A 14,430-nucleotide genomic window follows, 5' to 3' on the forward strand; every position below is an offset into this window, starting at 1 on the left:
CTTCTGTAATGTGCTGCTTTCTTTACTGAAGTGCAAACATTTCTCTGTAATATTAGTTTTCCATCACAAAATTAAATGTTTGGAAATCTAAAATGTTTTTGTACTGATGTGATAATGTAGAAATAAATCTACAAAAACTTTGTACTTTAAAAAGAAAAAAAAAAAAAAAAAAAAGTTACCTAAAAGTTTTGCACTGCACTAATACATATACACACACACACACAATTATAATTAATATATATTACACACATATATAAAATGTTTTTTTAGCATCACTTTTATCGAAGGTACACAGCGCCCTCCACAATTATTGGCACCCCTGGTTAAGACGTGTTAAAAGCCTTAAAATAAATTCAATTTTTATTGCAGAAGCATAATCTCGCACTGAAAATTGTAGAAAAATTTAACCTTTAACTCAAGTGAATAAAATCCCTGACCAAGAAATAATTTTCATAAAATCACCTGTTCCACAATTATTGGCACTCATAATTCCTAGAAAATAAATGTAATTGAAGCATTTGTCATTTCTACTGTAGTTTATAAAGTTGATCAGAGTATCTAGGAACCTTTAATTAGTAATTAATCACATCCTGTTTCCCTGGGGTATAAATATGATGTGACACAGAGGCCTATTTCTCTTATCCACTCTTCAACATGGGAAAGACAAGAGAACACACCGTTCAAGTAAGGCAGATGTGTGTCGACCTTCATAAGGTCAGGCAATGGCTACAAGAAAATAGCCGTTCGCCTACACCTGCCCATAACTACAGTCAGAGGAATCATCAGGAAGTTTAAAACAACTGGAACAGTGGCAAACAAGCCTGGACGAGGATGCAAGTTTATCTTATCTTGCCACCATGCACAGTGAGGAGGATGGGAAGAGAAGTAAAAAGTTCTCCAAAGCTCACTGTTAGAGAATCGCATCAAAGAGTAGCATCTTAGGATCACAAAGTCTCCATAACGACCATCAGGCGCCATCTACATGCCAACAAGCTGTTTGGGAGGCATGCACGGAAAAAGCCTTTTCTCACTTACAAGCATAAACGTCTGGAGTTCGCCAAGCGGTACTGGGACCATGTGCTTTGGTCAGATGAGACCAAGATGGAGCTTTTTGGCAACAAACACTAATACGTCACAAAAGATGAGTATGCGGAAAAGCACTTCATGCCCACTGTGAAGTATGGGGGAGGATCGGTGATGCTGTGGGCCTGTTTCTCTTCCAAAGGCCCCGGGAACCTTGTTAGGGTGCATGGCATCATGAACTCTCTGAAATACCAGGACATTTTAAATCAAAATCTGGTGGCCTCTGCCCGAAATCTGAAGATGGGTCGTCACTGGGTCTTTGAGCAAGATAATGACCCTAAACATGTGGCCAAATCAACACAAAAATGGTTCACCAGACACAAAATCAAGCTCCTCCCATGGCCATCTCAGTCCCCAGACCTCAACCCAATTGAAAACCTGTGGGGTGAGCTGAAGGAGAGCGCATAGGAGAGGACCCAGGACGACTTAGAGAGATTGTGCAAAGAGGAATGGTCAAAGATCCCTCTCTCTGTATTCTCCCATCTTGTGAAATGTTGTTATAGGAGAAGATTAAGTGCTGTCTTGTTGGCAAAAGTGGGTTGTACAAAGTATTAATATCAGGGGTGCCAATAATTGTGGCACACGATTTCATGTAAAATAATTATTTTTTAAATTGGGAATTTTTTTTCCCACTGAATTAAAGGTTGGATGTTTCTCTTTTTTTTTGCATTGTTGTCCTATATTATTTTAAAAAAATGAATTTATTAGAAGCCTAACAACACATCTTAACGAGGGGTGCCAATAATTGTGGAGGGCGCTGTAGCACTGGTCAACAGCAATACTGGATCACAAAGAAATGATTATATGTACGCTACTTAATCAGTCTCTACTCTAATATTATATGTAGTGAATATTTTGAAATGTACATAGAAACCTGTAAATGCTGATTTTGTTTCGACGACGAGGCAAATGCACGGTGCACCAAGCAGAAGAGACTTTACTACTTTATAAACTTGATACAATGACAGTCATTGCATTGGATGTTGCTTTCCTCCTAATGCGTGCAAGTAATTGTTTTTTTGTGCTACTGTTCAGCAGAATGAAGCAGCTCGATTGTTACGACTCATAAATCAGGTAAAAACATTTTGTGTCATGCTGAGTTAGGAACATTGTTCATCACGTGCTTTAACAAATAATAGGATGTCTGGAGTACAACTGAAAAGCAGGCTGGAAAAAAAATCCTGCTTTTTTTTCTGAATACAAGACAACAGCATATTTTATTTATTAAATGGCTCAAGCTCTCTTACAGCACTTCGGCAACGGGGTTTGAAGGACACTGATCAAACCCAGTCCGTCTAATTCAACATATACGCATAAAGTGCCTAAAAGGCTCGCTGCTGTTGAACAATTCGAGGCATCAGATATAAAAAGGCTCATCTTCACATTGCCAGTAACTGACTCAGTGTTTTACTTGGCACATGCTGAGATATCGCAGTTTTCATGCAACTCTAATTTAAAGCGATTATTCAAATCATTACAAGACAGACAGCAAGTTGTCTTTAATGATATTTAAAAAAAAAAACCCACACACAACTTGAAACACACTCACTGAAACTAAAAATGTCAGAAAAGCCCACAAACAACCCTAGACACAGTTTCATTTACAGTGAGTAAAAAGTATTTGATCCCTTGCTGATTTTGTTGGTTTGCCCACTAATAAAGACATGATCATTCTATACTTTTAATGGTAGATGTATTCTAACATGGAGAGATAGAATATCAAAGAAAATCCAGAAAATAACTTTAAAGAATATATTTTAATTGATTTGTATTTCATTGAGGGAAATAAGTATTTGATCCCTCTAGCCAAAAGCACTTAATACTTGGTGACAAAGCCTTTGTTTGCAAGCACAGCGGACAGACGTTTGTTGTAGTTAACCGCAAGGTTAGCACACATATCGGGGGAATTTTGGCCCACTCTTCTTTGTGGATCCTCTCTAAATCATTAAGGTTGGTGTGCTGTCCAATCGAAAATCTATGGAGGGAGCTGAAGGTCCGAGTTGCCAAGCGACAGCCCACCAACCTTAATGATTTAGAGAGGATCTGCAAAGAAGGCAACTCGGACCTTCAGTTCCCTCCATAGATTTTCGATTGGATTGAGGTCCGGAGACTGGCTGGGCCATTCCATGACCTTAAATGTGGTTCTTCTTGAGCCATTCCTTTGTTGCCTTTGCTGTATGATTCGGGTCGTTGTCATGTTGGAAGACCTAACCATGGCCCATTTTCAACTTCCTGGCAGAGGGGAGGAGGTTGTCCCTCAGGACTGCACGGTACATGGCTCCATCCATCTTCCCAGTGATGCGGTGAAGTAGCCCTGTGCCCTTGGCAGAGAAACACCCCCAAAACATAATGCTTCCACCTCCATGCTTGACGGTGGGCACAGTGTTCCTGGGGTCATAGGTAGCATTTTTCTTCCACCACACATGACGAGTAGAGTTTAGGCCAAATAGTTCAATTTTGGTCTTGTCTGACCACAGAACCTTCTCCAGATTACTTTGTACATCTTTGAGGTGATCATTGGCATACTTCAGGCGGGCCTCCACATGTGCCTTCTTAAGCAGGGGTACCTTTCGGGCACTGCAGGATTTTAATCCATTGCGGCGCAAACTGTTGCCAATTGTTTTCCTGGTGACTGTGGTCCCAGCTGCCTTGAGGTCATTCACTAACTCCCGCTGTGTGGTTGCAGGCCGATTTCTCACAGTTCTCATGATCATTGCCACCCCACGAGGTGAAATCTTCTGTGGAGCACCAGACTGAGGTCTATTGATGGTCATGTTATACTTCTTAAATTTTCTCACAATTGCACCAATGGTTGTTACTTTAATACCCAGCATCTTGCTAATGTTTTTGTAGCCCATTCCAGATTTGTGCAGGTCAACAATCCTGTCTCTGAGGTCCTGAGAGAGTTCTTTGGTCTTACCCATGTTGGAGAGTTTGGAATCTGTCTGATTGTCTGATTCTGTGAACAGGTGTCTTTCATACAGGTGATTAGTTAGAACAGGTGTCTTCAATTCAGGTACCAAGTTGATTGGGAGTGTCTAACTGGTCTGTGAAAGCCAGAACTCCTAATGCATACTAGGGGATCAAATACTTATTTCCCTCAATGAAATACAAATCAATTAATATATATTCTTTAAAGTTATTTTCTGGTTGATATTCTATCTCTCCATGTTAGAATACATTTACCATTAAAAGTATAGAATGATCATGTCTTTATTAGTGGGCAAACCAACAAAATCAGCAAGGGATCAAATACTTTTTACTCTCACTGCATGTTAAAAAACTTAACAGCTTTTTCAGATCTCAGATTCGTCCTAGTAACAGTCACATGCGTTTCTTCCCAAAAGGGGGGAGGAAAACAAACAAACAAACAAACAAACAAACAAACAAACAAAACCAGCTTCATTTGAACAGAACCTCAACCCGTAATCTCAAATCACCCCATGCTTCATTTTCACAACACAACAATCAGAAGGTTCTGTTCACATCGTGAAGCATAATCGAAATTTACAATTCCACAACAGCAGGTGAAACTGTTCACCTGAACGTTTTTGCATTTCTCCTTGATTTTAAACCCTTTTCCAGCACGGTGTGTAATGGTGCGTTCAGACTCGGACTGCCCCGCTCACGACGCTGCTGAAGTTCGGGGAAGTCCTGTGATGGAGATGAAACGGGCGAGTACAAGGTTGTGTGGAATGCTTAGGCTTGTAAACTTTATTTAAAAGTGCTGCAAAGCAAACCAGTATCTTTGGGAGGGGAGAATATATTGTCAGAAGTCACTGTTCTCATTTTAACATATCCAACAAACACCTCGCCTCATAACTCCTGTTTGACAGCATCGGACTGAAGTCACATGCAAGTTAATAGCCGTATGAAGTTTGTTCTAGTTGTGTATTGAATTGTTAAGACAAACACTAATGTTAATGTTCTTGACTGATTCGCATCAAATGGTCAAGCAAAACTGTTTTAAATGCTATGCTGCTAGTTAGCACGTAATTCCCTCCGAATTTCACCAACTAGAGTTTCAGGCACCTTCGTCCACGCTTTGGTTTGAACAGAACCAAAATTTACACGACCGTGTTCTTGACGAACCATATCATTGCTCATCATTATAAAGTTGCCTGGACTTCAGCTTTATTCGGACACCCTCACCGCCAAAGTTCGTGCTGCTACTTGCTAATGAGGGAGACGCTGGCTCCAGGCTTGTAGTACTCGAGTCTGACTCGTGCATTAACTGCATTCCAACTCAAATTGGAGACGAGGACTTTGATTTTTTTTCTTTATTTTTTTGTCACATGCCATAATAATTTGGCAAAAGATATTTATATCTATCTATCTACGTTAATTTTGTACTAATTTCGTGTAAGAGAGTGTCACACCTGCGCACCTTGGCTTGTGCACCAGATAGACTCTCAGGTGCGCTCCAGACAGCACGCGCACCAAGCGGACTCTCGCGCATGCACAGTAAATGACTCACTGCACAGGATTAAGGTGCAATCAGCATGCCGATATAAAAACACACTTGCTTTGCGAAGTATTGAGTTGCATTGCTGACACATTACCAAACCTCATTTCCTTGTTTGGTTTCCTGATCCCTGATTTCCCGTTTCTCGTCTTTGATTCTGCCGAGTCTACGATAGCCCGTTCCATTGTTTTATGATTTTGCCTGCCGTTCTGGATTGTTTACCGTCTTCACTTGCATTAATAAACACACCTTCTGCCCTTACATCTGTCTCCCAACTATCTGACAGAATACTTCACACTGCCTGACAAAGAGAAGCACATTCACCTGTTCAGGAACAAACTAACGTTAATGGCACTGAAACAGCTACCGTCAAATGGTGAGGCTGGAGTCTTGGACTCGACTCGAAATTTTCATTAATGACTCTGACTTGACGACAACACTGGCTGGCTCACATGGAAAACGAAAGTCTTCCGGTCGCTTTGAGACGCCGTCGCTGCTTCCGGTCTGAACGCACCATAACAGCATTTGCTGTTGAAACATTAAGGTCACGGCGAAGCCAAGCTCACTAGCTGGAACTGAATGGTGGCAAGAAGCTCCCAATTTTCCCAATTCAATGAAATGTCTATTATACAGCATTTCCTGAAACTTTCAAGCAAAGAAAGTCAAGTCATTGGCTGAAACATGACTAATATGAGATGGCGAGAAAGTGGGTGGCGCTTAATAAGAGAGCATTCAAAAACACATATGTCTGTATTTCAATCGTATCAGTTGAAGTTTTTATTGGGGTGGGGGGACTGCTGTATTTTTGAGAAATAACTGACGCAGTGTACACCAAAGTAAAGAGAGACACAAAAGGTAACTGTCTAAAAAAGGTTTGCAGATCTGTGAAATGTCCAATATATGACTGTATTGTTGGTTATTCTCAGGTAAAGCTGCTTCCTAAACATTTCAATTCGAAACGAGCTTGTTTTCTAATTTTTAGCTGAAGGCCCAAGGTGGTGCACTTTAATGCTGACGTGGCCCATAGGCATCTACCATGTCTCCTTGTCCCATATCAACAGGGAACTTTTGGCTGTCATAGCCTGAGAAGCTGTTACCGCTGTTAAAGCCTCCAGAATCAGAGTCCTCCATCTCTCCAGTGTCTTCCTCATCCAATACCTTTCCATCAGTACTGCTGTGAATGGGAAGGTGAGTGGGGAAGAGAGACTCTTCTGTCACCGTTGGGCTGAAGGTGTCTAAAAAAGCCGGATCGCTGGTCTCCAGCAGAGGGGTGTGACCTAAAGACGCCACCACGGACAGATGAGGCTGCTCGGGTTCGTTAATGATGCGATCAGAGTTCACCATTCCCTGTAGGACACACATTGGGGTATCAAATTACTGTCTCTTCATCACATAATACTTCTGCAGCCCCACTGATACAGAAGTCTAAAACAGTCAGAGTGCTGAATGAGTTAGTAAGGCCCGATATTGCACACCATCAACAAAACAGCATTATTTTACCCAGAATTCCAGTATTACAATTGAACATTACTATTTGAGTTTACAGAGGATGTGCTACAAACACTTCTGCTTCAATACTAGTTACAACACTATTATATACAGTTGTGGTCAGAAGTTTACATCCAGGTAACGTGAATGTCATCTTGGATATGAATGTCATGGCAATATTTGGGCTTTCAGTCATTTCTTTGAATTGTTCTTTTTCTGTGGCAGAATGTACAGCTTACATCTACAATAAAAAAAAATTGAATTTGGTGCACAAGATTTAATTTTCTTCAGGTTTTCTGAAATTGACACAGGGTCAAAAATATACATACAGCACACCTAATATTTGGGTAAAATGTCTCTTCGCAAGATTCACCTTGACCAAACATTTTTGTTTACCATGAACAAGCTTCTGGCAGAATTCTGGTTGGATATTTCACAACTCTTCATGGTAAAATTGGGAGAGTTCAATTAAATTTTTTTTTTTTTCTTGGCATGGACCCGACTTATAAGCACGGTCCATATATTTTCAATAGGGTTGAAGTCAGGACTTGTTTTAAAGCATATACGCAGAGCCATGGCCTCACTTTCATTTATAAATGCCTTGAGACCTCAAGAATGGCACAGGAATGTCAAATATTGCCATGACATTCATATCACTGTATGTAAACTTCTGACTACAACTGTATATACACAGTTCATTTTATTAGGAATACCTGTATACTTGTGCAGTTATCTAAATCCGCCAATTATGTGGCAAGAGTGCAATGCAAAAATCATGCAGCTACAGCTCAAGAGCTTCAGTTAAAGTTCACATCAAACATCAGAATGAAGAAAAAGTATGATCTCTGATGTTAACTGTGGCATGGATGTTTGAACCAGATGGACTGGTTCGAGTATTTCAGAAACTGTTCATCTCCAGGGATGATGGTGCAAAAACATCTTGTGAGCAGACGGTCTGCAAGTGGATGGGCTACAACAGCAAAAGATGCCACTCCTGTCAGCCAAAAACAAGAATCTGAGGCCATCATGGGCACAGACCAGTGCTTTAGTCGAGTCACTAAACCTCGAGTCTGGAGTTCAGTCTTGAACGAGGTGTCTCTAGCTCTGCAAGTGCACGGATAGTGTGTGTAGAAGAGTAAATACAAAGCAATTTACTCTTCTACGAGTAAATTGCTTTGTATTAACTCTTCTACACACTATCCGTGCACTTGCAGAGCTAGAGACACCTCGTTTTGTTTGGAGGAACCCTCTACTCACTTCCACAGAACTGTCATGTTGTTTTGAGCTTTGCAATGGTTTTAAAACTAGCGTTTTGTATCGGCAAAAAGACATAACCCGGGCACTGCCGTGTTGGCGCTTTCCGGTTGAAATCACAAAATACTCATTTTCTCAAAACACATCCGATTGACGTGATTGTGGTAGCAACTCAACGTATGCACTCCCAATAATGCGAAAATAGACCGAAAAAGCATTTCACTCCGGAGTTTTCCTTTAATGTTTGTCCCCAAATGCACAAATGGTGAAAGTTTGGTGAAATTCCTTTCATTAGCCTTTGAGATATCGTGTTCACAAGGTTTCGGGACGGACCTGAAAAAAAAAAAAAATCAGGTCTCTTTTTTTTGGTCCACTGCCAAGTTTGGGCAAATCCATGCCTCAGATTCTTGTTCTTGGCTGACAGGAGTGGAAATCAGTGTGGTCTTCTATTGTTGCAGCCCATCCACATCAAGGTTCGATGTTTTGTGCATACCGAGATGCTTTCATGTTCACCATGGTTACAGAGTTATTATTTGAGTTATTGGCAGCTCGAACCAATCTGGCCATTTTTCCTCTGACCTCTTATTAACAAGCCATTTTCATCTACAGAACTATTGCTCACTCAAGGTTTTTGCACCACTCTATGTGAACTCTTGAGACTGTGTCCCCAAATTCCCCCCATTGGGAACTTTATTACCCCCCCAATTTCTTCCCTATTTGGTCATTTGCCAATTCCCACCCACCAGCCAGACAGCCAGCTTTCCCCATCATCAACTGACTGGGGAGAGTGAAGCTGGCAATCCCCAACTGCTCATGCTGCATCAGAGAATACTGCAACACACTAGCTCCCCTTTTCCTAGATTGTCTAGTATTGCTGTGACTGATGAGAGAGAGAGAGAGAGAGAGAATGCCATCTCTCCCAACCACCCAAAAATCACAACTAACTTTGCTCTCTTGACTCCTGTGGCTTTGTTCGGATTCAAATTCATGCCTTCTTGTCAGGAGAACAAATGCTTTTCTGTTGCGAAAGAGAAATGTGCCTGATGGTCGTGTAGTGGTTAGCACGATCACCTTACAGCAAGAAGGTTCTGGGTTCGAGCCCAGCAGCCGATGAGGATCTTTGTGTGGAGTTTGCATGTTCTCCCCGTGTCTGCGTGGGTTTCCTCCGGGTGCTCCGGTTTCCCCCACAGTCCAAAGACATGCAGGTTAGGTTAACTGGTGACTCTAAATTGACTGTAGGTGTGAATGTGAGTGTGAATGGTTGTCTGTGTCTATGTGTCAGCCCTGTGATGACCTGGCGACTTGTCCAGGGTGTACCCTGCCTTTCACCCATAGTCGGCTGGGATAGGCTCCAGCTTGCCTGCGACCCTGTACAGGAAAAGCGGCTACAGATAATGGATGGATGTTTCATATGTTTAACTACGCAACATTTTACAGTCATACTCACCAGTGAGAATACAGAAATTGACAAATACACAAACATTTGCATAAATAAACTGAAGGTTTAAACAAACTAACAAACAGTTAAGAGCCGGTTACCAGGAGTTTGGAGAAGATTGTGCTTTGAGAGTCAGGCTGAATCAGTTTCTTGAAAATCTTGACTCCAATTATGATTAAGAACAGAAGGCCAACCATGGAGCACATCACAATGGTTAAAATCACTGTCCAATCTGTAAACACACAAAAAAAATACAACAACAACAACAATAATAATAATAATAATAATAAGGCTCCAGCTTGCCTGCGACCCTGTAGAACAGGATAAAGTGGCTAGAGATAATGAGATGAGATAATAATAATTAAAGCCGTGAGCGGCCTTGACGGGCCCTCGCACGTGTGGTTCCGCAACCCAGGACATCCCGCCACCCAACAAAACAGTCACATGTCATATATTCATCAAATGTTCAAAGGTGATGTGCATGTTGCAAATGCCATGACTGCTTGACAGATGAGAGATAGTCAGACAAAGACTGTGTGTGTTTCTCTGTGGTGTGAAAATGTACATTTATATATGTACAAAACTATATATGCGTCTCCTCCTTATCTCTATCTCACGCTGTAATCTTAAGTCATCTTCGCTTTCCTGTGTCTGTAGTGTGTGTACGTACATGCAGAGTTTTCATATGTCTGCAACAAAATTCACAATGATGGCAGGTCACTAATATATAGATTTAGCACTGCCTAAAAGCGGAGCTCCCATCTGTTTCTGGGTTGTAGAATTTTCTTATATCCTAGCCAGTCTCTTTTGTTTTATTTCTTTACTGGCTAGGACTGGCCACTAGGCAGTGTGTATGACTGGCAATTACCAGCACTGGCCACTAGGCGGTGTGTATGACTGGTAATTACCAGCACTGGCCACTAGGCGGTGTGTATGACTGGTAATTACTAGCACTGGCCACTAGGCGGTGTGTATGACTGGTGGTACACGTACGAACCACGAAAAATCGACTCGATGGGTTTACCATTTTTTCTTAGGTATGGTGCTCCGCTGGAGCGCCACTATTATTGTGTGTGTCTGTCCGGGGGGGGGGCGGAGTGTGCTCATAGATGTTGCGTGTGCATGTGAGTGCATACTTGTGAGAGAGTGTGTGTATGCATAAATATGCATATGACAGTGTATGAGTGTGCACAGAATTGTATATGTTATATCATCAGACTCATGATATCCAATATTTTGTAAAGTTTCAGATCAATCCATCAATGAATTGAACATTTTTCCCCATTTCCTGCTTGGCCAGATAGTGGCGCTGTGCTAGGCATCTGAATTACACATGTGAATATCATCACAATCATAATACACAATATTTTGTAAAGTGTCAGATCAATTAGTTAAGGCATTGCCAATTTCTGGCACATTTCCTGCTTGGCCAGGTGGTGGCGCTATAACAGGCAGGCCCATTGGGCGTCAGGTTATCATAATAATCATAATATCTATTGAAGTAAGAAATGCCCGACCATACAGTCAATGCACTGTGGCTTTCTGACACGTTTCCTGTTTATGTGGCAAGATATTAAAATCATAAGGCCATTTCAACATATTACAAGATATCAAAAATCCCTTCGCAATTTAATATCAGCGACATATTGGCATCACGCAAAACAAATTTCACATGAATCTTATGAACCGTCTAGGAGGAGCATGTTAAAATTCATGTGTCAAAACACACATTCAAAACCCTATTCTTTCCTTGGCCAGTTGGTGGCGCTATACCAGACAGGCCCATAACGGCGAAAGAGTATCAGAATCATATTATATCAAGTTCAACATTCAGCAATATCTTGGCATGTTATAGAATTTCAACAGATTACAACACATCAAAAATCCCTTAGCAATTCAACTTCAGCAATATCTTGGCATCATGTTTGGCAAGTTCGACATGAATAAGATGAACCGTCTCGGAGGAGTACGTTAAAAATGACCATGTGTAATTTCACTCCAAATGGCCTTATGACATCATTCCAAAGTTCTACCCATTCATTTCAATGGGAAATGGAAAAAGGGGCGCTGTGAAGTCCCTGAGCCATGCCCGGGGCCAAAAGTCTGTGGCTGAGTAGTGAGGACAATGACTGATGTGTGAATCACATCACATCACATCACACACACACACACACACACACACGTCCATATGACATTCCCTATTACATGTCCATGTGGGGTTTTGTTCTGTCAGGAATGACAGATGAATCTTACCCATTTCATTAGGAGCTACACCACACACGATTCTGGACGTTTCAGTTGATATGCCATTCACATCTCCTTTGATGGATATATTAATGCAGCTCCCATTCAGACTTTCGACCAGGTAGAGCTCTCCTGTGCACGGGCCCTCGCCAGAATCACAATAATTGAGCTTCTCTGATTGCTGGAAAAAAATAAAAAAAAAGATTTAAAAAAAGAAAGATCCTTTACAAATAATGATGCAACCAATATGACTAAATGAATACTCAGCTGTGGATTAATATGCTAAATAATGGCTTTAATTTTCAGAAAAATAAACATTTTAAGGCTGTACAGACAAGTAGAACTGATATTAAAATAGTCCTATTATGGATAAATAAAATACGATCTTGGAAAAAAAAAAATTCATGCTTAAAGAGCACTTCTATTATTCTCATCACCACAGAGGGCAGCAGAGGACTCTTAAAGCTTTAATCACACACACACACACACGTGTGTGTGTGTGTGTGTCCCCCTCTTGTCCAAAAACATGACAAACTCTTAAAGGGCATATCCTGGATCAATTTCGTGTTTTTTTTTTTTATATGAAAGTATGTCCCTTTACACACTCATCCAGAAGGGTAGTTTTGCACAAGGCCATGTGTCTACAGGGAGTGCAGAATTATTAGGCAAATGAGTATGTTGACCACATTACCTTCTCTATGCATGTTGGCCTACTCCAAGCTGCATAGGCTTGAAAGCCTCCTATCAATTAAGCATACCAGGTGATGTGCATCTCTGTAATGAAAAGGGGTGTGGTCTAATGACATCAACACCCTATATCAGGTGTGCAAAATTATTAGGCAACTTCCTTTCCTTTGGCAAAATGGGTCAGAAGAGGGATTTGACGGACTCAGAAAAGTAAAAAATAGTGACATATTGCAAAAGGATGGAGCACTCTTAAAATTGCCCAGCTTTTGAAGCGTGACCATCGAACAATCAAGCGCTTCATTCAAAATAGTCAACAGGGTCGCAAGAAGCGCGTTGAAAAAAAAAGGCGCAAACTAACTGCCCGTGAACTGAGGAAAGTCAAGCGTGAAGCTGCCAAGATGCCACTCGCCACCAGTTTTGCCATATTTCAGAGCTGCAACATCACTGGAGTGTCAAAAAGCACAAGGTGTGCAATACTCAGGGACACGGCCAAGGTAACAAAGGCTGAAAAACGACCACCACTGAACAAGACACACAAGATGAAACGTCAAGACTGGGCCAAGAAGTATCACAAGACTGATTTTTCTAAGGTCTTATGGACAAATGAAATGAGAGTGAGTCTTGATGGGCCAGATGGATGGGCTCGTGGCTGGATCAGCAAAGGGCAGAGAGCTCCAGTCCGACTCAGACGCCAGCAAGGTGGAGGTGGGGTACTGGTATGGGCTGGTATCATCAAAGATGAGCTTGTGGGACCTTTTCGGGTTGAGGATGGCGTCAAGCTCAACTCCCAGTCCTATTGTCAGTTTTTGGAAGACACCTTCTTCAAGCAGTGGTACAGGAAGAAGTCAGCATCCTTCAAGAAAAACATGATTTTCATGCAGGACAATGCTCCATCACACGCATCCAAGTACTCCACAGCATGGCTGGCCAGAAAGGGTCTAAAGGAAGAAAGATTAATGACGTGGCCTCCTTGTTCACCTGATCTGAACCCCATAGAAAACCTGTGGTCCCTCATCAAATGTGAGATCTACAAGGAGGGGAAACAGTACACATCTCTGAACAGTGTCTGGGAGGCTGTGGTTGCTGCTGCACACAATGTTGATCGCAAACAGATCAAAACACTGACCGAATCCATGGATGGTAGGCTTTTGAGTGTCCTTGTAAAGAAAGGCGGCTATATTAGTCACTGATTTGTTTTTGTTTTTTTTTGAATGCCAGCAATGTATATTAGTGAATGTTGAGTTGTTATATTGGTTTCCCTGGTGAAAATAAATGAGTGAAATGGGTACATGTTTGTTTTTTGTTAAGTTGCCTAATAATTATGCACAGTTATAGTCACCTGCACACACAGATATCCTCTTAAGATAGCTAAAACTAAGAAAGCCCTACTCCAACTTCCAAAAATACTCAGCTTTGATATTTATGAGTCTTTTGGGTTCATCAAGAACATAGTTGTTTTTCAATAATAAAACTAATCCTCAAAAATACAACTTGCCTAATAATTCTGCACTCCCTGTACAGCAGAAAAAAATAAAATAAAACGCGTCTGGAAAAATCCCAAGGGAGTCTGAAGCCAGATTCGTGACGTTACCTGCGGAAGCACCAGCAGGCTGCGCGAGCTTTGCACGGTTTCAGTGCACAGCCTGTGTAGACCAAGCGCTCCCATTTCTCTCTCATTGTCCGGTCTTTTGGGAAACGAGGAGTACTAATCCCATCAAGATTGGTGTTGCTACACCCTCCTACGATACATCTCTGTTAACCATTTTAATAA

At 41.4% G+C, this 14,430-nt stretch overlaps 1 protein-coding gene across 1 annotated transcript in view; it reads right to left on the bottom strand.

Annotated features, from left to right (window-relative positions):
- Positions 1–4,306: 4,306 nt before the first annotated feature.
- Positions 4,307–14,430, bottom strand: part of LOC132889175 (interferon gamma receptor 1-like) — a 57,793-nt gene continuing 47,669 nt past the window's right edge. Inside the window, exons 5-7 of the mRNA XM_060925424.1 lie at positions 11,982–12,153; positions 9,830–9,960; positions 4,307–6,895 (exon numbers count right to left, since the gene is read on the bottom strand). Coding sequence (XP_060781407.1) covers positions 6,554–6,895; positions 9,830–9,960; positions 11,982–12,153 — 645 coding nt within the window. The 3' untranslated portion in view covers positions 4,307–6,553. The remainder of the gene's footprint in view (positions 6,896–9,829; positions 9,961–11,981; positions 12,154–14,430) is intronic.

The sequence above is a fragment of the Neoarius graeffei genome, chromosome 7 (assembly GCF_027579695.1).
Source record: "Neoarius graeffei isolate fNeoGra1 chromosome 7, fNeoGra1.pri, whole genome shotgun sequence".
Taxonomy (NCBI): Eukaryota; Metazoa; Chordata; class Actinopteri; order Siluriformes; family Ariidae; genus Neoarius; species Neoarius graeffei.